At 40.5% G+C, this 26164-nt stretch overlaps 1 protein-coding gene across 3 annotated transcripts in view; it reads left to right on the top strand.

The window, feature by feature from the left end:
* The window catches only part of fgf13a (fibroblast growth factor 13a), an 80284-nt gene that overhangs the window by 34246 nt on the left and 19874 nt on the right, over positions 1-26164 (top strand). Inside the window, exon 3 of one of the 3 annotated variants that reach the window (XM_029512227.1) lies at positions 5511-5678. In XM_029512227.1, coding sequence (XP_029368087.1) covers positions 5511-5678 — 168 coding nt within the window. Of the gene's footprint in view, positions 1-5510; positions 5679-22663; positions 22815-24652; positions 24843-26164 lie in introns of those variants that run through there. The other 2 variants (XM_029512229.1, XM_029512228.1) reach the window with 2 other exon arrangements.

Genomic DNA, 26164 nt, shown 5'->3' with positions numbered 1-26164 from the left:
TCCAGCATCCCCCGCGACCCAGAAGCGCATAAGTGGTAGAATATGGATGGATGGATGAATGAATGAATGAATGATGGTGGAATATTCCTTTACTGACAAGCTTCTGACTGAGATTCATATTGTTGTTCAGCAATTGTTTGCGGATCTGCATTCATTGTGCTAATTGACAACCGACAACATACATCTGCTGCCCCCTATCTGCATACTCATACTAACTAACTCAGATTCATTATAAACCTCTACATTAGCTGTAGTAATCAGTCAGGCCCACGCCAAAGATAATGGACCCCACCAGGATGTTACAGCATGATACATCTCCATCACAGATTATTTGTATAATGGTTATTTCCATATCTTCCACCCAATGCAGCACATGTGACGCCACAAGAGCATCAGTAATATGTAATATTCCACCATGACAGAAGGGATTTTGCAGAACAGTAAGATGTCACACAGAAGAAGCCAAAAAGGGGTTTTGGGACATTACATTAACCTTAACCTTTGATCAAATGATTCTAATCAGTTCGAGTGAATGTTTGTGCCAGATGGTGCAAAACTCCCTCTAGGTGTTCCCAATATATCATGTTCATGGGAACATGAGGTCAGTTTGACCTTCTATCCTGAATATGTGAGTCCAAGTCAACATTTGTATCAAAATTTGAACAAATTCCCTCTTACTGAATTGTCTGACTGTATGGGATGTTCATATGATAGGAAAACATAATCCCTCTGACTATGGCTGTCTATGGCAGGAAGCCATAATAAAATTGCTGACAGCCCTCTGAGGCAGATTCATAGCTGTCTTACTTCCTGCACGTTGGTCGAAATGAATTGCTTTGGCTTGACTGGAGCTGTGATATTGTTGTGTTCCACTGAGCAATTATTTACATCAGAGAAAATAGTTCCTTTGTTCTTTTTTATGCATCGCAGTTCCTTATCATAATGGAATTAAACTATCACAAATGTTTCAATATATTATCAAGACAACGGCATAGGTTTATTAAAGCATTGACTAAGATGTGCTCATGAATACAGTGAGACCTGAAACTGAGGTTGCTGATTTTTTTCTTAGTAGTTCCATATTTTAATCTTCATCACTTTTTATTGCGTTAATTTAAAAAAGACAATATTAATGATGTCAGTATACTGTCACTTGTTTGTAATCAAAAGATAAAAGATGACAAAGATCAAGAGGGAGAAAGGGACAAAGGCAGAGAGAGAGAGCGAGAGAGAGAGAGAGAGCAAGACAAACAATGAGCTCAGTGGGATGGCAGAACATTGATAAAAAGGCAAGCTCATTGTGCGTTTCAAAGAAAACCTCAAATTCAACTCGACTCACTTTCTCTACTGCCTGCAAGGTGACTTCCAACCAAAATAAAACTATTCTTTCTCGAGATGGAGCCACACTGAACTGAAAGCATCCCAGAAGACAATGTGCTAGATTCTGCTCTGTGTAAAACCACATCGAGGCCAGGCTATTTTCGAAACACAAACCTCAGGCTACAGACCTGTTTCTGTGCTTAATTCTGATTCTAATTTAGTGAGTATGCTATTTGTCCAAGTCATGCTGAAAGTGTTCCACTTTCTTGATGGAAATAAGCCATGATTTGAATAAATTATGATATTGTACGTCGTAAATGGATGTAGAGTTTATTTCTCTAGAGCTGACAGTGCTTCGTTTGATTACACATGTCCTTGAACCCCATTTGAACATGACACAGGTGGCATTTATGATCCTGGCTGTCACTGATGACGCTTTGTCAGATTAAGCCTGCTCATCCATCCTACAGCTGTATCATGACATGAACATGCACACAGCACAGAATGCAGGTTGATTTTATTGATACCAATGTCAATATAGCTTCTGCTTTATAAGACATATTTTTTATTGGTTCCTTTAGTGATTCTTGATCAATTGTGAAAATTACACAGATTTCGGAGGGTTATTATTTCTTGTATCAGCTGCACCAGAATCATCTAAACAGGCCATATACATACATACATATATATATATATATTCTTTTTATTTATTATTTTTAATTTTTTCATGACCAGGAGGATAGTTCCACTTCACCCGTCATCAAAGCTATAAACAGCAACATTTCTTTTAACACCATGAGGGGCGGGCAGGGTCCTTGGATAGGGGAACTGATGAGCTCAGGGGCATACCACTCATAGAATCTGAAACCAGTTTTTAGCAGGATTCAGTTCTCGATTCCCAACTCCCTGTAGACACATACAGTATATAACGCCCTAAGAAACGTCACTATAAAGATCCTGTTTTGTATGGTAAATACAGCCCAGTCATTCATAAGGGGCCTTATTTGTACCCATTTATTAGATTCATTCCTGTTAGAGGGGCAAGGACATCTATTGCTGCTGAAGGTCCAGTGTGGCAACACTTGGTGCCTGTAGATCACTGACGATCATGAACCTGGTGAACAGCTCACTCAGAGTGGCTGATTTGATAGAGAGTGAAGTTCTGGGCTCCGCTGTGTCGTTCGTCATGTATGCTTCAATCCCAATATGTGCTCTTCATCAAGGCTGGGGCGAGGATAAAGAAGACAGGCTGTAAAAAATGGTGCCCAACCCTCCTCTGCTCGTCCTCTTAGCCCCACCGTCAGTCATTTTTATTACCTCTGATGAGCCGGCGGTTAGCAAGCTCATTAATAAACTGCGACTGGAATCAGTCATCTGTTGAAGTTTGCAAAAGTCTATTCTCCCTGCCTTCCACACATTCACTCATGTTCTACCCAAGCATTTGAGCTCTCTCAGGAATATTTAAACATTAGCAGATAGGATAGTGAGTGAGAGTAAACAACTGCAGAGTGCATTCATGTTTTTATCACAAAGCAGTGAAGTTCATTCCTCTGCCGGCTCAGCAGTGGATGTGTCTCAGTTCACCTTAATGCCTGTTGTGTGTAGATGAAACAAAGCCCTTAGTTTTTGTTTGGAAAAATGAGACTGAACATCTACTGGTACATGAAGGGTGGTAGCACCCCTGTGCCTCAGCAGTGGAGAATGGGGTCATATTCCGGGAAGGAAACACAGTCCTTCACTCTGCCACCATTAACACTGTGATTTTCTTGGTGAGGGCCTGTGGTGAAGAGCAACTGTGGAGTTTTCAGACTCTCTGGCCATGTGGACGCTTTAGTGCAGTTTTTTCAGCTGAACTGGAGAAGACACTCGGATACTGATAAGTCCTGCAGGAGCACAGGCATGTGGCGATTAATTGCAGTGTGTGTGGAACCCTGATTATCCGTTGCCCTTCAGTCTGTGTATTTTATGGGGTAAATCACTAGCGAGGCTTGTGTCAGGCAAGAGCTGCTCTGCTGGTCAGTGGATCTGCTCCTTTTGGGAAAAGCATTCATTTTTGGATCGGTTTCAGCATTTGAGGCCCAGTTTTTGGGTTCTGCTAAGACAGTGCTTTAGGAAGCCTTATGCAGCTCTTCTGTTTAAGGCAGTTTTCCTTCTGCTGAACGGTGTTGTCCTGAAATTTTTATTTGCAGTTCTCTGCAGGGTTCAGGTTTTACTAAGAGATTCAACAGGAAGGACATAATCATCAGATTGGTTAGTAAATATTTAAAGAGTAAATAAATCATCCCCTTGGTGCAAAGACCAGTAACAGCAATAGATAACAGTTCACTGAAATGAAATACATTCTGTGTTCATATTTATGAATGAAAGTATATCTGAAGACAATTATGAGCAGTAAATGGTTTTGGCTCTTTATTTCTACTTGGCACCAATGGTTCATAAATACAAAACAGAATTTGTGAGTTTGCTGCTAGTGACACTGTGTTAATTACTGAGTAGTCAGTAGAGCAGTGCAATCAAATTGAGGAAACATTCATAAAAACAAGGCTTATATAAGTGGAGGTTGTTTAACATATGTGGTGGACATGGATTAGGTAATTTTTAAGGTTATAAACCTGCCCTTTAATTCTAACTACCTTTTTAACCGCACAGAGTTTTCCAAACATATTTTGATATAATTATGTGTGTCCTTTCAAACACTATTTAAAATCATGTGGACCAACAGCCCTTTAATACATGTAGTGCTATTTTCCACTGAGTGTTTTGTTTGTGTTTGAGACATAAATGGAGACAAACATGTACGTGGTTCCCAATCTTATGCCTACGAAGAAAGCACATGAAGAGCACAGTGTGGGAGTCTGTCTGCATACTGAGTAGTTTGGTGTGTTCTTACTGTGAGAAAGAAACTGAGGCTGCACTGCAATCCATTCATTTTTAAGCTTTCTGAATAAACCTGCCTATTTTCACAGCATGAAAATAGTTGATCCCTGGCCATCAGGACTTTGGGCAACTTTGTGTGGTTGGGAAAATGGGTCAGGAGTCACGCATGTGAATAATTTTTTGCACTTTTCATGACATCAGTGATAATAAATTGCAAATTTTAAATAATTATGACGGTCATACATGTTACAAATGGAGGCAGGGGATTAAGCATTACAGTGGTTAAATAGTTGCTACTGATTAAAATCCTTCACTATTGTCATTTTCATTAAGTAGTAAACGTGTCAGAGAGAGGCATGGCACTCAAATCCATTAGGAAAAGAAGATACAATTTATTGGGCTGATTTGCTTGTAGCTAATCCATCAACACAGAGAAAATAGGTCAATCATCGAAGCCAAACGGGGACTGTACCCAGAAGAGGACAGCTGCAGTAAGTCCAATACATACAGACACAGACACACAGCTTTTCACCATATCCCAGGACAGAATACCTATAGACACATGATGTAGAGTGATGTTATACAAGCTCTCATAAACGTAACTTACATTAAGCATGAGTTCATGAAGGTTAATGTGGCCACGTCAGCGTGGCCTGCGGGCCTGTGCATGCCTTTGCATCTGCTTGCCTAACTCATATTGCAAATGGAACGGATATGATGGCGGTGGGCTGGGTGCGTCATCACCCACCACCTGAGGTGAGATGGTGAGTGATGCTGACATAGTGAATACAGTGAAAAACTGCATGCTTGCCTTGCAATCCCGCAACTCCTTAGTTCTCCAGCAACCGTACAGTCACCTCATTTCAAATGCAGAAGCTCCTGGTTCAGTGCCTGCTAAACGCTTGCCATAACTCCAGTTTTGAACATCGAACTGTTCTTGTTTCCTTTCATCTCTCCTTTGTGTTATTTTATCACTTTTCCCTTTCAGCGACCAAGGATATAGTTAACTGAGCCCCCACTGTTTTCATTTGGTTGTCTTTAATTCCAATTATGTCGTGAGCTTGGTGTTTTTGAACGAAGGCTGTTGATTTCTTTCTAAATATCTTCTGTCCCTCTCTCTCCCTTCTCTATCAGTATGTACCATATAAATGTTAATTAAGGCTGTTACTGTTGCTATGATGTTTAATGTCTTTTTATTTGCCTGTGTTTCTGCCTTGTGTATTTGTTGTTGTTGTTTTGGGATTAGTTTTTTTCAAGTTTTTTCAGTGGCAAGCTTTCTAACCCCAGTTCATTCTGTTATGGCACCATCGCAGTCCAGGATGACGCTGCCCCAGGTACCCAGGAGTACATTATGTTACGGCAGGACTCCATCCACTCTGCGGATATAAGGAGTAAAGGGTCCCCCTTTCGTGCTAAGTGTCACGAAATCTTCTGCTGCCCACTGAAGCAAGTCGTCCACAAAGAGAGCACAGAGCCCGAAGGTTTGTTGCACCCCCTTCTTGTTTTGATTTGCTGATGCTCCCCTGCCCACTCACGTCTTGTTTTCCCCTCTTTCTCATATTCTGTGTGAACTGATAGTTCTATGCCCCTCCAAACTAAGTTTCCTTTCATTCCTGTCCCATTTTTTTTTTTAGAGAGCATCTGGTATGCTCCTGTCGTTCGCTAGCATGTGCGTGTTTGTGCACAAATGCGTGGATGTGTGTGTTTTAGCAAAGTATAGGACTGAATGCTTAGGGGCATGTTTGCTTGGAGAGAACGTGTTAGAGGGCACCTCTGCCGGAGTCTCTCTGCTCCTGTCCAGTGTGGTGTGTTAGTGTGTGTGCGTGTGTGCGTGCATTTGTATGACTGCACACCCCTTATGATGAACTTGGCCGTAGCCAGTTGAGGCACATGCACAGACCAAAACAAAAGTGCTAGAACAGAATGGGTTAGAGATGGATTCGGCTGTTGCCCTAATGAGTTCAATGACTTGGCAATTTCAGTATGTGCCTCCACTTCAACTGGCCTCATAAAACAAAAAAAGGTGAAACTCTTTAATCTTCATGTCCTGAAGCCTATGTGAGATTGAACTGTTTCATTTTCATGGCTAAATAGTGATCTAGTCAGCTACAAACTGCAAGTCAGCAAGTCTTCCCTCTTCTTCCCTGCACTTCCTATGCTTCTGCCTGTGGCTCAATAGGCTTGGTGGCTACAGCTTACCATCTTCTGTCCCTCCATCCCTCCATCCTCCTTCCGGGCCCTGCTAAACTTTACGCCCTCCTTCAACAACCTTTTTCCCCTTTTCCTCTATTACACTTTCCTTTTCCTTCTTTCATGTTTGTGGCAGCATGACAATATGCCTGCACGCTATTTATGCTATGAGCTTTTCTACCAGTCACCAGGCCACGCAGTTAAGTGAAAATTTAAACTCTCTTTGCGCTCCAAGCATGCTACCATACGCTGCGCTGTTTGGCACTTAGGCACCTTGAATGCCTCATTAATCATCTATCCTTCAGTAGAGCGCTAAGAATTTAGAAATTGAATTTCTTTGCAGACTTCCTGATAGGTAAGATATGAATTATCTCACTACCGTGTTTGTGCAATGTATTGCTCTGTCTTCTGCTGCGTCTAAAACAGCCATATTCGGGACAGTATTTCTGCACTTTAGACATTGGTTAACCTGTTGAAAGCTGCCTGTGTAACCACTGGAGAACCAAAGCACATGCATTTATCATTGTGAGGGAGTAAGTGAGAAAGACAGAGCAAGAGAAAGACTGATAAAGAAAAGGAATCTCTAGCAGGGGTCTAGAGAAGTATAGATGTATTATTCAGTTTGGCTGCAGTTCCAGTTGGACGTGACTGAATTTACAAAGGAAGGAGGGGAGACTAAAGCTCTTGCGTGAGTTGACGCAAGGACAAATTGATGTTGATGTATGATGCAGATGGAAACTGCGTTGAACCATGTGTGCAGTCAGCTGTGCAGAGACATGGAAACACACAACCGACAACACAGAGATGTTTTCAGGCATGTAGAACTGATACACACACACACACACACACACACCGTACATGGATGAGAAAGGTGTTGACGTATTTGCACTTATATTGGCTCAGCTTTTGTTGAGAAACTGGTATTGATTTTAAAAAGAAAATCAACAAGGTTGAATGTTTTTGAGACGTTTCAAGTCAGTCTCGTCACATTGTTGCCATGGCAACAAAATTCCCACTGCTTTGTGTTGCACTTTATGACTTCCGTGGCTTTTCGTGGATTAAAGAGTCGTTAGCAGTCAGAAACTGCGGGTGACCCTATTCCCTACATGGTTTGTTTGCATTAGATGGTTAACGACAGCTGTTACACTAAAAGTTCAAACAAAAGGGAATATGTCGGAGAGTTTCTGCAATGCTCACCAAAGAGTGCTGAATTTCAAGCTTTCATCGACCTCCATACATTCAGATGAACCAGCGTAAGACTTTATTGATGTTTGTCTGGTTGAGTTGCTGGCATGTGTGCTACAGGGGACTGACACTGACAAATGCTCTGAAAGGTGTAAAAAGTCATTCACAATCTAGGAAGCCTTTAACTGAATTAGTAATATGCTGTATCACTTCCAAGTATTTTTCATTCTGAAACATATCCCAATTTCACATTAAGCTGGCAGACACACAGAGCACGGCATCAGTTTTACACGCTGATAGAGATGTGCTTCACAGAACAACACATCAGCAGCGCATTGGCTTGAACTGGGGCCTGGAGGATGAGTTCAAATCATATCAGTTAATCTCTGTATAACTGTAGGGAGCAGAAGAACACAGACAGCGTGCTGTGTCTGCCTCCATCCTCAGGCCTGCGTGTGCTGTCTGCTGTCAATCTGATAGTTTGTTCTCCTTCTCCGGCTTTTTGGTTCAGCCAGTGTCACCACCTCTCAATTCCATTTCCTGTCTATTCCCGACTCTACATCTGTTTTCATGGCTTCTGTCTTCATCTATGGCTCTGCTCTGTTTCTCCAGAGCAAATACAAAACATGTTGCCTGAGGGGCCAATCTGTGCAAATATCACATCCATAATTCAAATTACTTTGTTTGTAATTCCAGGATATGGACTATATACAGAGAAAGATGAATATCCATATAGAGATGTAAACAGTGAAGTGTAAGGTATGAGTAGTATGTGTATGTTTTTATTTGTGTGGGTTTTTCCAATGGAAATAAGGATTGCTGCATATTTACATCCCCATGTTTGGAGCTACAGTAAGTTGAAGACTCAAAGAGATATTTTAATTTCTTTCGGGTGGACTTCAGATTTAAAAATATAAAAATATTACTTAATTTGAATCAATGGCAAACAAAAAAAGTTTTACGCAGGGCAACATGAAAGAAATGAACCACTTTCGAAACCACTTCAGCCACCAATTAAAAGGGTTCTCCACTTCGGAGGAGTAGTCACAAGTATCAGTGCAGAACATTGACCTACTGAAACCACTGCAGGTGATGCAATAACTACATATTGGTACCTTACATTACCCCACCAGAAATAACCTGCACTATCATTTTTGACTATTATAGCATTAACAACTTAAGAGCTTGAAGATGCACCCCATGCAAATATGTAATGATTTGAATGAATCTGCTGCGTTCAACAGTTACTTGGCCTCTCTGATAATCTGTAAGACATTAAAAATGCAATATGCACTTTTAATGTGCCTTTACTCAGATGGACACTGAATGGACCTTAAGAATAAGCCTTAAGTAAGAAAATAAGACCTATGTCCAATAATGCCATGTTTGAAAGTCCATGTTCTATTGTGATGATGATGAGACATCACTCTCTCATGTGTTTTCATCTATAGGCACAAAAAAATATTACTATACACACACACATACACAAAAATACTTTTTTATGATATATTGCCTACTTCACATCTATTTAGAAATTCTGAGAGTGTTTATTTCTGGCTTCTATTAAACAAACTTCAGGCATAAACAAACAGCAGGAGTGGGTATACATGACAACATCAACGAGAAACTGCTCAGGAGACTGGCAGTAAGTGAAGCAGAGTAAAGTTGCCAGGCCTATTACACTTTATCATTGTCTTTTTAATTAGCACTTCTCTTTTATTCGCCTACACATCCCAGTTCCTCTCCTAATGGCAACACAAAATAAAATAAACAAGATGATGACTGGGCCCAATTCATGATAAAAGTAGGAGATTGGTTGTCATGAAGGAATACTGAGTGATGCATACAACTGTATTGATACATTTATGACAACTACTGTATGATTACATTACTTTTCTTTTCTTTACTTGAAGAAAAAGGTAAAACTACACTACAAAGGAGAAAATAGGAACTCAGTGAAATTCCAACATTTGTTTAAGTTAATGGACTAAAAGATTTCATGTAGATTAAATACCAGAGAATACAATGATGCAATCACAGTGCAGCAAATATCTATGCATATTTTAAATAGGCATATAGCCAGATACAGAATATGCATTTACTCTAAATGTCCACATTAACAGCTGTTTTCTGGGTGCAGATAGTTCTCCTCATTCCCACTGTCTGACTCAGCTTGACATTAAAATCCCTGTTTATGTCCCTGATTGACTTGCTGTACGTTCTATTCAGCGAGGTTCCTCTTTAACTACAGCCCAGCTGAGCAAGAGGGGAACAAGCAGAAGAGTAGTCAGGTTATAGTAACTGTGTCACAAGCAGCGTGGGAGTTTTCTCAAGAGTAAACAAGCATTAAGCTATTTAATTGGGGTAATGAGGCAAACTGCTGAATCAGCAGCACATTAATGGGAGGCTACAAGAGCAGATCTTGACAGCTGCCAGGATAGTTTTGTTCCTTTCTGGGTCTAGTCAGAGATGCAATACATAAAGAAGTCAATCAATACCAGGTCTACATGCGCTACTGCACGTAGTTGGTGGGTGACAATCCCAGTGATTATAAATTAAGGTTGGGTGATACAACTGAATATCATGATTACTTTTTTTTAGCTTCACGATTGAGTAATTACTGCTTTTATATTCCTTTTACTGTACTACTGTCCAGTATGCTGAACTTTCCAAAACTGAATTCATAATTTTTTGTTGCTTTGAATAAACATGTTGATGGGGCCAATTCACATTTATAAGGGGACAGGAGAAAGTAATAGCTATGGATTGTCCAGCACCATTTTCAGCTCTTTCAGCCCCGGGCGCATGTGACCCTGGGGAACAGGTTTAAGGGAATGTCTTAGCTTTTTCATTGCCGTACCAAAACAAAGTGTAATTGCACACCTGCTACGTTCAGTGGCACTGGCACTTTCATGCAGCATGCCATTAAATATATTACCGTGGGAGATGAAGAAAGACAAGTGTGTGTATTATGTCTAAAAACTCTGGCAGCGGACAGCATGGAGCCAAATAAATTAAGACAGCAAGTCAGGCAGCTGGCTTGCTGTGGCGACCCCAAACAGGTAAAAAAGCCGAAAGGGGAAAGAAAGAAAGAAAAAAGGTTAAAGTGGTTTCTTTATTGTGCTCCTGAGGTAATGATGCTGATAAATTGTATTTACTATCATCTATTAATTTTAAAAAGTATCTTTTGCAACAGTTGATGTAAGTTTGTGTTATAACTTCCTGGGTTTCCTGGAGATTAGTCACATTCATTTTGTTGATTGAAAAGTGTTAGAAGTTTACAAGAATTGAACTTTGTTGAAGTTAATGCAAATTGATGCACTTTTAATCTATTCTGAAAATGCACTCAGACTGGAAAACAGGGTTCATAAAGTTAATCTTGGATCTGTGGATCTGTATTCCTTTTTTAGTTTTCTTTAATTTTAATAAGCATTCAATGTTACACAAAGGTGTACATCTAACAATTTTAACGACAAGATCATCCCTTCAATGTCATTTATATAGAATATCAACATGATTAAAGAGTCTTTGAAATTATTTTGATGCCCTTTTGTTGGTTTTCAACCACTGTTTTGCAGTGGGAGATAAACCTTCAGTTTTTGTTATGTTTTTTTTTTTTTTACATTGTGTTCTGCTGTGTTTGTTGTATTTATGTTTGCTTCATACATGTTTTATTCATTTTATTTTTGTTTGATGCATCTTGTATTGTCGGGTTTTGTCCCATATTATGGCATTAGGCCATATACCATGGTGGAGTTGCCCCAGACTGTCCAATGCTATCTAGAACCCCACATGATTCCAGTCAAAGTCAATAGACTGTACACAATCTACAGTATTTGGCCCTCTGCCAGCACTGCAGCATGCCTCTGCTAGTTGTTCATCAGCCACTTCACAACAGAGACATTCAGTGGTAGCAACTGGTCCTTCGCTCCCTTTTTGTACTCTCTTGTGTTTAAGCTATGTGTACTGTATGTACTTAATTGAGAGACAAAACGAGTGTAAATTCCCTCCTTTTTTGCAGGAGTTGTCACCTGAGTTAGATTTGTATGTTGTAAGTTGTATTTGATGCTTTTATCTAACAGGCTTTGATATCCAGGCTAATTTGGTTGTCTGACTCCATATTGACAAGCCAAATCCTATTTGGCCTGTAACTCATTTGTATCCTGGTTTGCTCCTCTGTGAGTCACTTATTTCTGTCAGGTTCTGTAAATCAACATAATGTTTATTAGAACCAAGACAATGACAGCTGCTAGTAAGTGGAATATTAATTGTAAAATGTAAAGTAAATGCAAGATTAGATTGAGGTCATTTTAGTTTAGTGAAACCTATGTATAACTTGAGACCATTAGAGAAACAATTAAAAAGTTTATTTTGTCCGATTCATCTCTTTCATAAGAAAATTTTAACAATCCCTTGGTCATGTTGTGTGTACTTTGGAAAATATGACTGATTGAGCTCTCAAAATGCTCAATTTTAGCAATTTGACACTAAATATTATGACAACGGAAGTTAAAGATTGAAGTGTGAATATTGAAGACCTTAAAATTATCTGAGAAGTCCTAATTTCTGTCAAGGGAGGCAAAACCTTCAAAGCATCACACTGGTGAAAGCCAAACGTAAACAAGCGAGTTTGGCTCTGACACTTACAGACACTTGAAGGGTCCTCTAGGCTGCTGGCGGTATTATGTAAAGTCCTTGCATGTTTCATCTCATGGGGTCACCCAAATAATGTGCCAGCCTGTCAGCGGGGCTAATGTTGGCTGGGATTCATACAGACACCCAATTTCTCCCATCATGTCGCCTGCCAGCCCCTGAGACATTTTGGCTCTTTAGAAAGCCTGACGGAACCCAGATTAAGTACCAGGGAAGATGTGCTGTCCTTTAATCACCACAAGTTGGAGAAAAGTTGGCTAGTTTAAATTAAAGAATCTTTCATCAGTAACTATTATAACATTATTATTATAACAGCAGTTGTGTTTCACTTCTCTTTCAAATTCTTGGTTGGAGCTTTGTGTGCTCGACTAGATACAGATCGTTAATTCTCTCTCAATAGAGGTTAAAAGTATGGAAAGTGTTCAGAGTATTCCACGGTTGCCTAAGCCAATTTGATGGCAACTTTTAATTCCAACAGCAGCAACAGTTGAAACTGCGAAAACATCCAAGTTATATATTTAATTCCTATGATGAAGAATTATGATTAAGATTTTCTACTACATAGGCTTGATGTTTAACGTATTTGTTGTTTGTTTATCTGTTTGATTAATCTTAACGTTCTGAAGATTGGTCCATCGGAGACAACACACATATTTTTTATTGTAAAATGAGCAGATCTGTTGATTCAAATAGAAAATCATGAGTACACTTAAATAGAGGAATCTTCTCAAACATTATGTTGTATTCTCTCTGGCATTGGAGGCCCAGTGTGATCTTTCAAGGTCATTCCAAATATGTGCTCAAGGACAATACATGTGCGAGACTTAAATAATGCATGCTCTTAATAAAACTAATTCTTGCACTGCCGAAAGGGCCTCCTCCTTTCCTTGCCTGTTAGCGGTCCTCTCCCCTCCATCAGCTCCGTCTTTGTTCACTAAGGTGAGCATTACTCTCTGCAGGTGTTTGTCAAATGAGCCCTGATGTAACTAACTCAATTGACCTGTATGACGTGCCCTTTACCTCCACTGAGCTCCAGCAGAGTGTAGCACTCCTGAGTCGAACAGCCTTGTCCTCATCTTTCCTACCACACGCACACAAACACACACCCTCGGTCAGGTGCCTTGCCTCGGTTTGTTGTGAACATGATGCCTGTGAGTCATTATTGTAGACTCAAATCTCATTTTACAGCACGCCTAAGAGCGACCAAGTGGGACAGGCTGGCACACTGGACCGAATAAACAATAACATGGCTGTTGCATCTGCGTAGCTGGGCTAAACCTCAGCTGTCGGCTGTTACTGAGACACCGCAGGATGCTTAATCATACACAAATGCACATGGATACACATGCACAGAACCAAAGTAACAAATACATTTACCAAGGTGTTTACCAAGTATTTTTAACTGCTGACCTAACCATGCATTGTCCACACTGCCATCTGTCAAATATTCTGCAAAACCCAACAACATGTCAGAGGGTTACAATGTAATTAAAAAAAAACACACACACACACACATCGTAAAGCAACTAGCCAGTACTGCATTTGAATTATCTGGTTACACTTGTGTGTCTAGTCTGAATTTTTGAGCTTTGAACATGTGTGTCCTCTGGGACCATTAGTGTTAGCCCACTAATCCACTGCCCGGAGAGATAATTAGACATTGCACACCTCATCAGGCCTGATGAGCGTTCATTGACAGATGTCTGTCTTTTTTACTTCCCTCGCTCTGAGCTCACTCACTCACTCACTCACTCACTCACTCACTCACTCACTCACTCACTCACTCACTCACTCACTCACTCACTCACTCACTCACTCACTCACTCACTCACTCACTCACTCACTCACTCACTCACTCACTCACTCACAACAAAACAGGAAGAAAAGCAAAAGACCATAGATTGAAAATATGAATTCAAAAGTTCATGAGGGGTTAGGATGCCAATGTGTGAACCAGTAAAAGCAGCGGTGTGCTCCTGGCTCTGTGTGCCAGTAGGATGTCACAGGCCTGAGATGCATGTTTGGTATGATGTAATGGGTAGCAATCAGGCAGACAGCGAGGCCATCCTTCAGCAGCACTGATTATCGCAAGTAAACCATCATCACAACCCTTCAGTGTCACGCAGCCTCCCATCTCTAATCTGTACTCCTGTCTGCCAAAGCATTGGTTAATATGTCCTAATCTCCTCATGTCTCCTCAATTGCAAACACAAACACTCGCACACACAAACACACTGACCCTGGATGATGGTGCATACGACAGGTCATGCCTAGAGATTCAGGGATAGTTCTTTTCTGGCTGGTAATGGTCTGAGGGAGCAGTGCAGAGACAGACCTGTTGAGTATGAGTGTGTTCAAATGTGGCAGCTACTACAGTAAAAAGACTGGACTGTGCTATTATTACATTCATGGCAATTAAAGGAACGCAGCAAAAATCAGTCAGGTGGATTGGATGAAACTGTATTATGATGGAAGGCTTTATTATGTCCAATGAGAATTTCAAATTGGAAGTCTGCTACAGAGCCATTATTACTACACTGCTGTTTTCTGGCCTACTTTTTGATACCTCCGTAGGGTTCTCTGTCAGCTGTGCACAGCTCCTCCCACCTAATATGCACCAAGCACTGGTCCTCTACAATCCATTGTCATTATGTTTCCATTGATTTCTCCATTTTTGGCTACACTAACAAGCAGAGAGTGAGAATCTGGATATTCTGTGTTGGGTTGGGAACATGACCTATTTACCCACCCCCTCCCATCAGTTGAGTCATGTCTCCTGTCGTGTCACTTCCAGCTTAGCCAATCTGTTCCACCTAGCGCATTGGGCTTTTAAGTGTACTGAAATAATCCATGCCAATCTAAACCATGCAATCACGCCTGCATGTAGAAACCCATTCTGATATTTTTGTAAGTATACACGTTCGTATAACCTCATGTGAAGCAGCATAGGTTTAACATCCAAATATGAATATTCATCACTTATTATATAGACAACAGCCCCTGTCTCTCTGAGCTGCAGTTGAGCTTCATGAGAATTTACCGTATTTTCCTACCAGAAGAATGAAAACTCCTAACCCCAGCCTCGAACTTGAATGTGTCAGCTGCAGGGGAAATCCAGACTGTCTGGCTTAACTAACATGAGCTTCATTAATGTTCACATCCAGTTCACTGCACATTTGATGTCATCGGATAATATTCACAGTTATTCTTGAGGCCAGATGAGGAATGCAGTGGGGTTACTCTGAGGACAGAGACATGGTTAATGGCCAAGAACAGTGCTTATTACAAACATCTTGACAACGGCCAGAGTTTCTTCCAAGCAAGTGAGCAGAGGATAGTGTTTTCTTGTCTGTGAGGAGTTTGTTCTTTAGCCATTTGTAGCTCTAGTTCAAGAATAGCACAGCACACTGTCATCATCCTTATTAGGAAGTAACAATCACCTAAGACTGCTAAATTTCCAAAGTTAGCAACTCTTAAAAAAGAAGCAAGTGTGACCCTTTGCTCCTGTACCAGTCTCAGAGCTTCCTTTGTCTCCATCAATAAGGACAGTTTAAGCCAGCTGCTGTCTGAGACGATGCCTTTAATCTAACTACATTCCCTTCCTTGATGTGTGAAACTGAAAGGATATGTCGGACACCATCACTTACTGTATTCTGAAACTAAGACTGCTCTTGCTACACATGGCATAATTAGCATTGAGTTATTAATCCAAACGTTGAGAAAGTCTAAGCCTTTAAATTCTGGCTAAAGCGGCCTTCCTTGATTTCTCTTTGATACCACCTCACTGTGACGAGAGCCCGCTTCCTGTGTGTGTTCTGCTTAACGGAGAAGGGATAACTTAAAGGAGAATAAAAGTGATTTTGATATTTATGGCCTCCTAAATGCTGTTTCTCTGTAGCTTTCTTGCCATGATAGATTTTGCCACAGTACTTCCACTGACTCACCATCTTTGACTCTCACATGCAACTGTGACTGTTCAGTCATCCATTTTTGGCAAAGAAGCATCTCCCACACTTGATTTCCCCTTCCATCTATTTCCTGCTGTGATGCTGGCAATGATAAGACACTGGATGTTGTTCTGATAACGGCATTTAGAGACCTGGTGGGCTGGCTGGATGGTTGTGTGTACATGTGTGAATCTGTTGTGGATGCATGCATGTGTAATTGCAGAATTGCCTAAATACACAAGTGAATTTGTGCATACACTTGAACTTCCCCAAGCCCTGCTTCCGCTAGCTGATGAAACAGTAATATGATATTAGAGTGTGTGTGCTGTAGCTAACCTAGAAACAGGCATCATGTGTGCCAGGCTGATTGTCAACAACATATCCTGTATTAAATTGCATGAAGCCTGGAGGCTGGTTTGAACTTAGCTGATTTATTTCCATTAAATAGACATTATAAGGGGGTTTCCGTGAGAACCACAGCAGTTTGAAGTATTTATGCCATCTTGGATTCTCTACATAGGAATCAGTCACAGGAGCTTTTATCCACCTTCCTCCTGCTTACAACACCAGAGGTTATGATTCAGCCACAATCCACCAGAGGACAAGAGCTGCGAGGTCGTGCAATTGGCAGACACATCCACATACATTCCACAAACATACATCTGTATCACACAACACATAAAATATACACAGTGTAAATAAAACAGCTTTTTTTCATATCCTAGGGGGCAAATAGAACAAGTTGTCATCGGTTTATATCAAAGAGATGCAGCTACGGGGTCTTCCGAGTTCTTTGTTATGAAGGTTTTTTAGAAAAGTCTTGCCAAACATGAAGTCTAAGGAGTAAGAGTCAGGTGGTGTGAGCACAAGCTATACAGTGAGCAACTGAAGCTTGTAGATTTATACTCTTATATGAGTCGGGGTAATGGGATCACGTCGCTTTCTCAGTCATTAGTCATTCTAAGCAGAATGTTGTCTGAACAGTAGTCATTTCACACACTGTTGGATTTTCCCCACATCATTACACCTTAGTCCCTTGCACATGCACACACACATGCACAAAAAGCCCACATCAATTTATGTGGAAATGTGTACTTAAATATCCTAAACCTCAGTCACGTTTTCACTGTTGAGGCTATAAAAAGTATGTGTACCGCTCAGCTAATGACATCAACAAAAGCCTCTTGGGGACAGAAGTCCAATCAATGACACCAGACTGGAGGCATGAGTTCCAGCTGCCATGTCTCAGAGGGATCAAGAGATGTTTTGCTGAAAGCTGAAAGGGTAAAAAAAAAAAAAAAAAGTAATTAGAGTTAGACATTCTTCAGACTAATTGTCTTTTTTTGCTCTTTGTTAAGAAGTGAAAGCTTATAGAGGCACACGCATATTTGCTGTTCAGTCATTTTGGACAAATATGTCAAGGAAAGTGGTTTTGGTTTTTTAGTGTCATGCTTGCACCAATGAAATATCCACATATACTGTCCATCTGTCATATAGTGTATTGTTCAACAGGTTGAGGCTCAGTTGAATAACCATGAACTCAAAGGTCACCTTAAAAATGGCATTCACCTTTTTCACTTTCTGACTGCTGCAGTTTGTTGTGAAGGCCCAGAGTGCACCTAAAGATGTAACGGATGAATTTTATTCTGAATGCACTTCCTTGGTAATTTGTATCATTAATAAAGACACAAAGAGCCTGGCAGATTCTCAGCTCCTGAAATTGCTTTAGTGCTGTTTCTGTGCCATATTTAACTTTTGTTGATGGATAAAATAGAATTGTGTTCCTTTGGTGTGGGTTACAAAATGCTCTGCATTTAATCTTTTTGTGTGTGACAAAATATGGCAACGGTGATCAGCAGACCACGACTTTGGAGCCAATTGTTCTACAAAGTATGAGACGTTAGATGACAAATGCCAGGTATTCTATTCTTTCTGCACCTAATTAATTTTAGCATTTTAAAGTGAGAATAGAAGTGGTGGAGGTATAATGAGGAGAGATTGGCACACAGCTCAGATATCGTCTTTGTGACTCTGGATTGATGCTCAAAATAACATCTGTTTTATATTATTTTTTCTGTGGCTAAAACAGGAAAAATGCCCTTTCTATAAATGACTAAATGACTAAAGTACCAAAATACCGAACATTCTGTCACATTAAACACCAAATTATGATGTAGTGCAGATGATAGCTCTTAATTTATATACTTAAATAGACTAGGGATATAAAAAATTGTGACAACTGTTCCTTGGTGTTAGCTCCCAAGGTGGAGCTGTGGGCCCTCAGCCCGCATGCTTGTTTCTCCCTGAAGTTGGAGATCATACGGTTTACCCACTGTGAGGAATAATGGGACTCGTTTCCTGCAGTCTCACTTGACTAACTTCTTGCTGTCATGCACCAAACACAGTACTGTGGATCCAGAGTGGTGGTATAGGTCACACAGTCATTGTCATGGGTCTAGTAGTCAGCCATGACGCTACTGTAGCCCTCTCTGCTACTGACTGACTGATGGTTTCTTGGCCTGTAATACCCAACCCCCACTTCCAGAATGCAATTCTCTCTCTCGTCCTGTCTTTATCTTTCGCACACACACCCTCTCTTACGTATGTGCAGTCTCCATGGTAACGCATGGTATCACTATGGCACTGGTGGCCTAACAGCCTGCAAGCTGCTGGTGTTGTGGATTTACTGTACTAGCTCACACACAAAGAGCAGACAGCCAGCAGAAGGCTCCCAACAGGCTGAACGGTTTCAGCAGCAGTGTTTTGAGCTTATCAGACATCATTCCTTTTTCCTATTATAATATTTCAATTCATCACCTCACTCTGCGCAAAAAGGTTCCAATACAAATCCTGCGACTGCAGTCACCAAAGGCACATGAAGGTGTTAATTTAGCTCAGCATTAAATATCTCGATATGATCAGTGGTACAATCCTCATATGCAATCTTGCCCTCTATTAAACATCACAAGTGCAAGGTTAACCTCTAAATTTATTCAGCGTTTGCCCTTGGAGGCCCCTTCGCTTCCTTAATTTTAAAAATCATTAAATACTCATTGTTATCAAGACAGGGCCAGGTTATTAATAAAAAAAATCATAGCTTTAATTGTTTGCTTATAATTAATAATACATAGGTCAACAAAGCCCTCAACCTTGCCAGCACAAAGGCCTCTTTCCCTTTTTTCTCTGAGCGTCTGCTCTCTAGTGGCCAGAGATTGAAGTGTGGGAAGACAAGTGGAGTCCTTGCAGAGGACAGTTGTGTATATGCAAGCTGAATTGTGCTATGCTTAGAACAGTTTGGAATAGAGATGCTCACATCTATGTAGGTTTGAGGAGTGACTTGCCTTCAATATGGAGTCAGAATGATGTACAGCTTCAAGGATTCTCACTCCGCAGCAACAATATAATAGAGCTGAAAACTGAAAGAATGGAGCCCTCTCAGAAATAAGAAACACAATGCAAAAATACATTTCTTGTTCTTTTAGAAATGCTCAACTCCTACTCTCTTCTTCTTGGAATCAGAGGAGCAACAGTTGAATTCATTTGCTCTTGTGAAGGTATGCATGTTTAGTGCTCTGCAACTGGGACTAGTTCTGCTACTACCAGCCAGGAGAATTACTAATGTGCACATATTTTTATCTGGGGTCAGTGTGAATGGTCATGACTGGCCATAGTCTCATGAGCTCAGCTTGTCATCACAGAAGCCTCACAGATCTTATCAGTCAATTAAAAAGAAATGATGGATGGATGGATGGATGATAATTTACCCAATGTCCTGCATCTGACACAAGATCTCATTAACTTTAACTTAAGATCTCTTAAAATCTATGGTATTTCTAATTTAGGATAAGGGTTAGGGTTAGATAATAATAAAGAAATAAATAAAATAAAAATCATCATCATCAAATAAAAATCAATATCATGATCTCATTTGGTATCTTAACATTCATAAATGAGTCATCATTAAGTACCTTGGTGCCAATACAAAATTAAATTTCACTATGTTTCGTTTTGCATGGGTTCAATATTCCACATTAATTTTTAAAATTCAAGCTCTACAATCCAGTTGAGTCAACAATAATACAGCTAAACAGCAACATTAAAGCAAGTTAAGATTTGATATGACAATTATGTCTTTCACTAAGCAACTAGCAATTGGCATTTAGTCATTCCAGTGTCACACCTCTGCTGAGACTAAAGGCTGGCGAAGCTGTTCGCTTAGCCTCATTGGGATTTGGAACACAAATAACTCAACAGAAGCATTTATATTCAGGAGTCACGATTCTACAGGAAAAACCTCTTATTAACACCGAAAAGGAAATACTTTTCTGTGGCGTTTCCTGCCGATACTTGTCGAAAGAAAATGCTGCCAACACTGTTGGTAGCTTCACCTACCATAGGTGTGCAAAGTAGGCTACAGGAAATAACATGCAACCACGCTAACTTGTAGAAGCTATGCACTGCCATTGTATGTTATTTTGTATTTTTACCTCTCTATCATAGATCGACTGCTTTTAATAAAAGTACTAGCAGCAGGTTGAACATTATCAGGCCTGTACACATTGGCACTTTCTTTGGAATCATTGTAGGGCTTTTATTGATGTCACTATTGTAGAGCATAGGCTGACTCTCGCCACCTCCATCCGCCCCTCCTAACTTTCACTGATAAACCCAGCCATCCTCCTTAAGGCCCACACTGTCTACTTGAGTGATGGTCCCTGTTTATCAGCAGTGGAATGGCTGAAGCAGGAGAGAGCCATCTGTTTGTGTGTGCTCATGACAGAATTAACGGTATCGAGCAGTATCAACTGTGGCTGCTGTGTGCTGCAGTGTTTACAGAGATTAATTATGGTCCTTTTCCAGGGTGAAGTTTAGCATCAGTATCAGATACTCTGCACCCAGTATGCCTGCTATATAAAGACAAAGATGAAGAAAAGGTTGCATTTTACAAGGTGCTGCAATAACAAGGTTTGCGGTATATGATATAAATGATTGGCAGTGATTCAAAAAAAAAAAAACCCTCATTTATAGTAACCCTAAACGGAGAAGGTTATAATTTTTGATGCACATTTGCAACCATGCATTTAATTATCGACAGTAGTTAGATTATGTAAATGCAAAGTCAGTTCTGCTACTAAAGTGGATTTCATGTAATAGTCTAGGAATCCTTGCCCAACCTTAAAACCACCTTTGGTCACCATCTTTTCTTAGACTGTCTGGAGTTAAAAGTCAGACTGTGAGAAAATCAATGACAGCAAAAGGGAGAACAAATACCTTCATGTCTAAACTACCATTTAAACCACCGCTTTACATCAATATATTGATACTTCCCCACAAAATAATCTATTCCTTATGAAATGTAGACATGTTGACAATATGCAGCCACAAAAGTGTACCGACGTTTCAAAAGGGCAGGGCAATGCTTTTCTCTGCATGGATGAGTAGGATCTAATCATCAAACAAATATTCTATGGATAGTCAATCCTTTTTTTTTTTAATAAACTATTACAAAATAAATCAGATTCACAACTATATACTCTTCATTAAATTGATCTATTTTGTGTTTGGAGGTATTTATAAAACTCAGACTCAGTTGCTGGTTTAATATGAACAGATCAATGGTAGCTAAATCATCAGATCCCGTTAATCTGCTTCTCTTAAATTGCCAATGACAGTAGTGTTGCATTTTGCCCTGTCTGGTGAAAACTGATCTTTTTGGCCAGTCCACTTGCTCCATCTAGTGTTCAAAGCGGTGCTTAGTCAGCCAGCACCAGAGTGCACTTAGGCCCAGGAGTAGTTCCTGTCAGGCTCATTGAATTCACCATCCTTGCATACACCACACATGTTTATAAAACACACAATACATTTACCTCTATTACTTTGGACTTCTATGTGGAGTTCCATATGAAATAGATTCGGGTTAGCTAAAACACCATACTCCATGCCATGTATTTACAGTAAGTGACGCCTAAATGCTGATAAATGGTAAGTCATGAATCTCATATTTGGTCAATCTCAGCACTGCAATGGCAATCTGTATAAAAAATAAAAATAACAAAACCATGCGTCTACAGTTTCACAGAATAGAGAACTGTCTTTATAAAAACACTTTGCTTAATGCATACTGTTGTCTCGGTTGATTGTACATCGATATTTTTTCCGTCCAAAGTGACCAGGCCTGCATAACCGGTTTAGTCCACGCATTATCGGATCATTTTACATCAGTTTTTGTAACATGAGACCAAAATCTTCTCTGCCCAAAGAAGGAAGCAGCCTCCAATCTCCCGTCTGCCTTTTCAATCACTTTTCCTTCAAACCAGCCCGTCAAATGCAGAGGAACATGTGAGCACACCCACCCTCATTTTGCCGGATCAACAAGAACCTCTAAATGAATGTTTAATGAGCATTTTAGAGTCATAATGGCATGTCGCTAATGTCCTGTAATGATCTTCCTGCCGATGGCCACGCCTCGATGCTCCTCTCTTTCACTACGCCTCTGACAGTTGTCTGACAATGGTTTGAACTTTACTGAATGTAGACTACTCGTCTTCTCTTCACTTTCCGAGGACTGCAACTATCCCACCGCTACTTTGGCTCTTCTCATTTAGAGAATAATGACATTCCCCCTGAGAAAATCCGTTTCAGGTAGGCTTCTGCTCACTTTATACTACATTTTGGTTAGAATGACGTGAAACTGGGACAAAGCTTACAGTTTATCAGCAGTGTTATTGCTCTGATAGTGATGGAATAACTGTGTTTAGTTGTACTGGTTACTGTCAGCATTGCTGGCTTCACAGTGGTGGAGCTGTCTGAGGTTCTGAAATGAGGCTGCCTTCAGCTCAGTTTGAGCATCTTTTGACATCACTGTTTTGATTCTAAGTTGCAGGTTGGAGCTTTTCCATAGTTTTTATGCTGAACGTGTGTCGGAATTTGTCATTTCTGTAGAATTTTTTTATTATGGGGAGCTTTAAACTATAATTGCTACACCTTTGCTTCATGAGAGCTCAGTCTTAACTATGCTGACTAAGGCTGATTCAAAAATCCATAATGTTTAGGGGTGTTCTCGGGATACTGATGAGAAGAAATGAATAAAACACCCACAACAGTTTTGGTTAAGGACTGTAGATGGCACCATTGGCTGGACTGTTAAGTGTGGTTGATCCAGGACTGCTGAAAAGCAAAAGGTTGATAAAGCTGACAGTCTGGGGAAGAAATAAAATTCATTTTAGCACTGACCATAGTTTTTTTCAGCTGGTGTTGTACATTCCTGATTAATCTGTGGTAGCATGTTGGAAAAGTTATGTAAGGCTATACATCCTAAAAGTGGCGAGACATAAGCATTGAGATTGTTTTTTGCTTTGTTTTTTGTTTGTTTTTTTTTTTTCCAATGAAGTATAAGTTGTTACAATCCACCAGTTTGAGGTTGTGACAACAACACTGCTTATTCCATTATATTCACTTTTGATTCCTGATGATGGCTCTCTGCTATTTTATAAGCAGCATCAGTAGATCTTAACTTCTCCTGACTCTCATCCAGTCGTGTCTAAGAAAATATTTTAAATTTGTGTCATCCCACTCCATCCGTCTCCTCCGCGCCACTCCCCGCCCCCTCGCCACCTTTGCCCCTTCCGCTTGGTATGAGGGCTAATATGAATTATCCCAAATAACAGCCAATATGCAGATATTCGTTTCTTAAACGTGCACGTGGACTGGAGTTGCCCCCCTTCCTCTCCAGGTTGTGGACGGGATGCTCTGAGCAGCTCGGAGGACTGTGCGCTGCATCCAGCATGACGCGCCTGCTGTTCCTTTACCCTCCAACACTTTCAAGTAAAGACAAAAAACAGGCGGAATCTCAACAGTGACTCGATCACATCCTCCGCGGTGATTTTCTAAAGCTCGGTGTCAAGTGTCTCTGACAGCAGCAGCTCCGGTGAGGGAGCAGCACAGACAAACAGGTGTTTCCACCTCATGGCTGCGCCTTCAGCTCCATTCACGACCGTCCGCCCGTCCGGACTACATGTGCGCAGTCATGTAGTTTAGGGAGACCCTAAAGCGCTTCTTGGATCGGATTTGGGGGCATTTACTGTGACGCTCAGAGAAAAACACATTTGGAGGAACATGCTGTCTATTGTGGTGAAAGTCTTTGTACAGCGTCATGGTGGAGCGAGTGGTTATTTTTTTAAGTTTCACTTTTTTCTCGGAGATACAACGGAAAATTCCTGAATAACGCCCTAATTCACGAAACATGATTCATGTGGACATTATCTAACGGGCATCACTGCACTGCTGGGACTATTTTATTGTCTGTTCTTCACAGTCCACATTAGAAATTCTTTGTTATTTAACGAGTCGTTGCATTTTCTTCCGACTGTTTTCTACTGCGCCTGGACATTTGCCTTCAGGATCCAGTTTTCTGGATTCAGACACGGTGATTATTTTCACGCTTCCCTGGAAGTTTTTTCCAGAGCGCTGCCAAACTGGCCATGGCTGCGGCTATAGCCAGCTCCCTCATAAGGCAGAAGAGGCAGGCGAGGGAGCGGGAGAAGTCTAATGCCTGCCGCTGCGTTAGCAGCCCCAGTAAAACCAAAGGAAGCTGTGAGAAGCCCAGCAGGCTGAACGTTTTCTCCAGGGTCAAACTCTTTGGCTCCAAGAAAAGGCGAAGAAGGCGACCAGGTCTGTTATGCAATTTCATCTCAATCTATCGCAGGTCGCCTTTCACTCATGTAAAGAAGGCAGACACTAACAACTGCACCATTTCTGATCCAAACCACTGAGTCGGCCAAAGTTGGTGCTCTCTGCTGAAGTCTATTCACAGAGAAGAAGTCTGAGACTTCAGACTGAATGCAGGCAAAGGAGCTAAAGCTTCAGTCTTTATTGTCTACTTATGCAGTCCATGCTGGCCTAGATACATTGAAAGTCACTACATTTTAGTAAACCACTGAAGACCTCACTGTCACTTAAAATTAATATCTCAGTTCAAACCAGACGTGAAGATCATCAGTTTATAGCTAATTATTAGGCAACATACTGAAGAAGACTACCCCTTAAACATTTCTTACCAATAAAAGAACAAAAACATTGATTTAAATAAGAAGGCTGTAATGTACAATTTCAAGAAGGCTACACGTTAAGTATTATAGTATTCAACTGGCAAATTCTTTGTTACTGAAATTATCACAATTCTTTCCCAGATCGATTTGAAAGCTGAAAACAAAACTACACTTAAGATAGCTGTACTATGTGTAATAAGTGAAAGAGATACTGTATCCCCAGATTTAAATACCCATACTCACTTTTTTGTTGGTTTGACAGAAGTGTGTCTCTGCAGCCTAAAGGATACACTTTCTTATAAATTTAGTGCTCTCGACTGCTCCTCTGAGCTGATCATGTCTTATTCAGGTCCAGAGCTCATATTCAGTAGAGTTTTTCAGCAAATTTTGAGTAAGTGTGACAACAGTCACTCAAATTCATCTCAGTCTTCATCTAAGCTTTCATCTAAGCTTTATTCACTCACACTTCATTCATGACCAAGTTGTTTCATCATTCTGTACACAGCATACAGTACTTGGAGGATAAGATGTCTATTTATGCAAATATCCTACAGTTTTTGCACCCCACTCACTCCCAATTTCCATTTCTGTCTTGTGGAAGAAGCAGAAAGTGCCAAGTAGAAGGCGTTGTCTGTGTGTGACTTACAGATGGTGGCTTACCAAACACAAAGAACTGGCATCCCTTAGAAATACAGTGTGGACTGTCAATATGGGTACTTTGGTGTATTTTATGCTAATGTAGCATACACATGGTCATGCTCTTCTGTGTGAACAGCACATGCTGACGTATGTACATTTCTAAATGTCTCTATGAAAGTAATCCATCCAAAGAGCTGATGCATATTTTCTGGCCAAAGGCTACTTTGTCTTATTGTCCTAATTTGATCAAGAATGTGATTACAATGTTCCCTGTGTATGAAGTCAACAAACCATCTATATAGACAA

Source organism: Echeneis naucrates, chromosome 10 (genome assembly GCF_900963305.1).
Source record: "Echeneis naucrates chromosome 10, fEcheNa1.1, whole genome shotgun sequence".
NCBI lineage: Eukaryota > Metazoa > Chordata > Actinopteri > Carangiformes > Echeneidae > Echeneis > Echeneis naucrates.
This window is presented reverse-complemented; position numbering and strand designations above follow the sequence as displayed.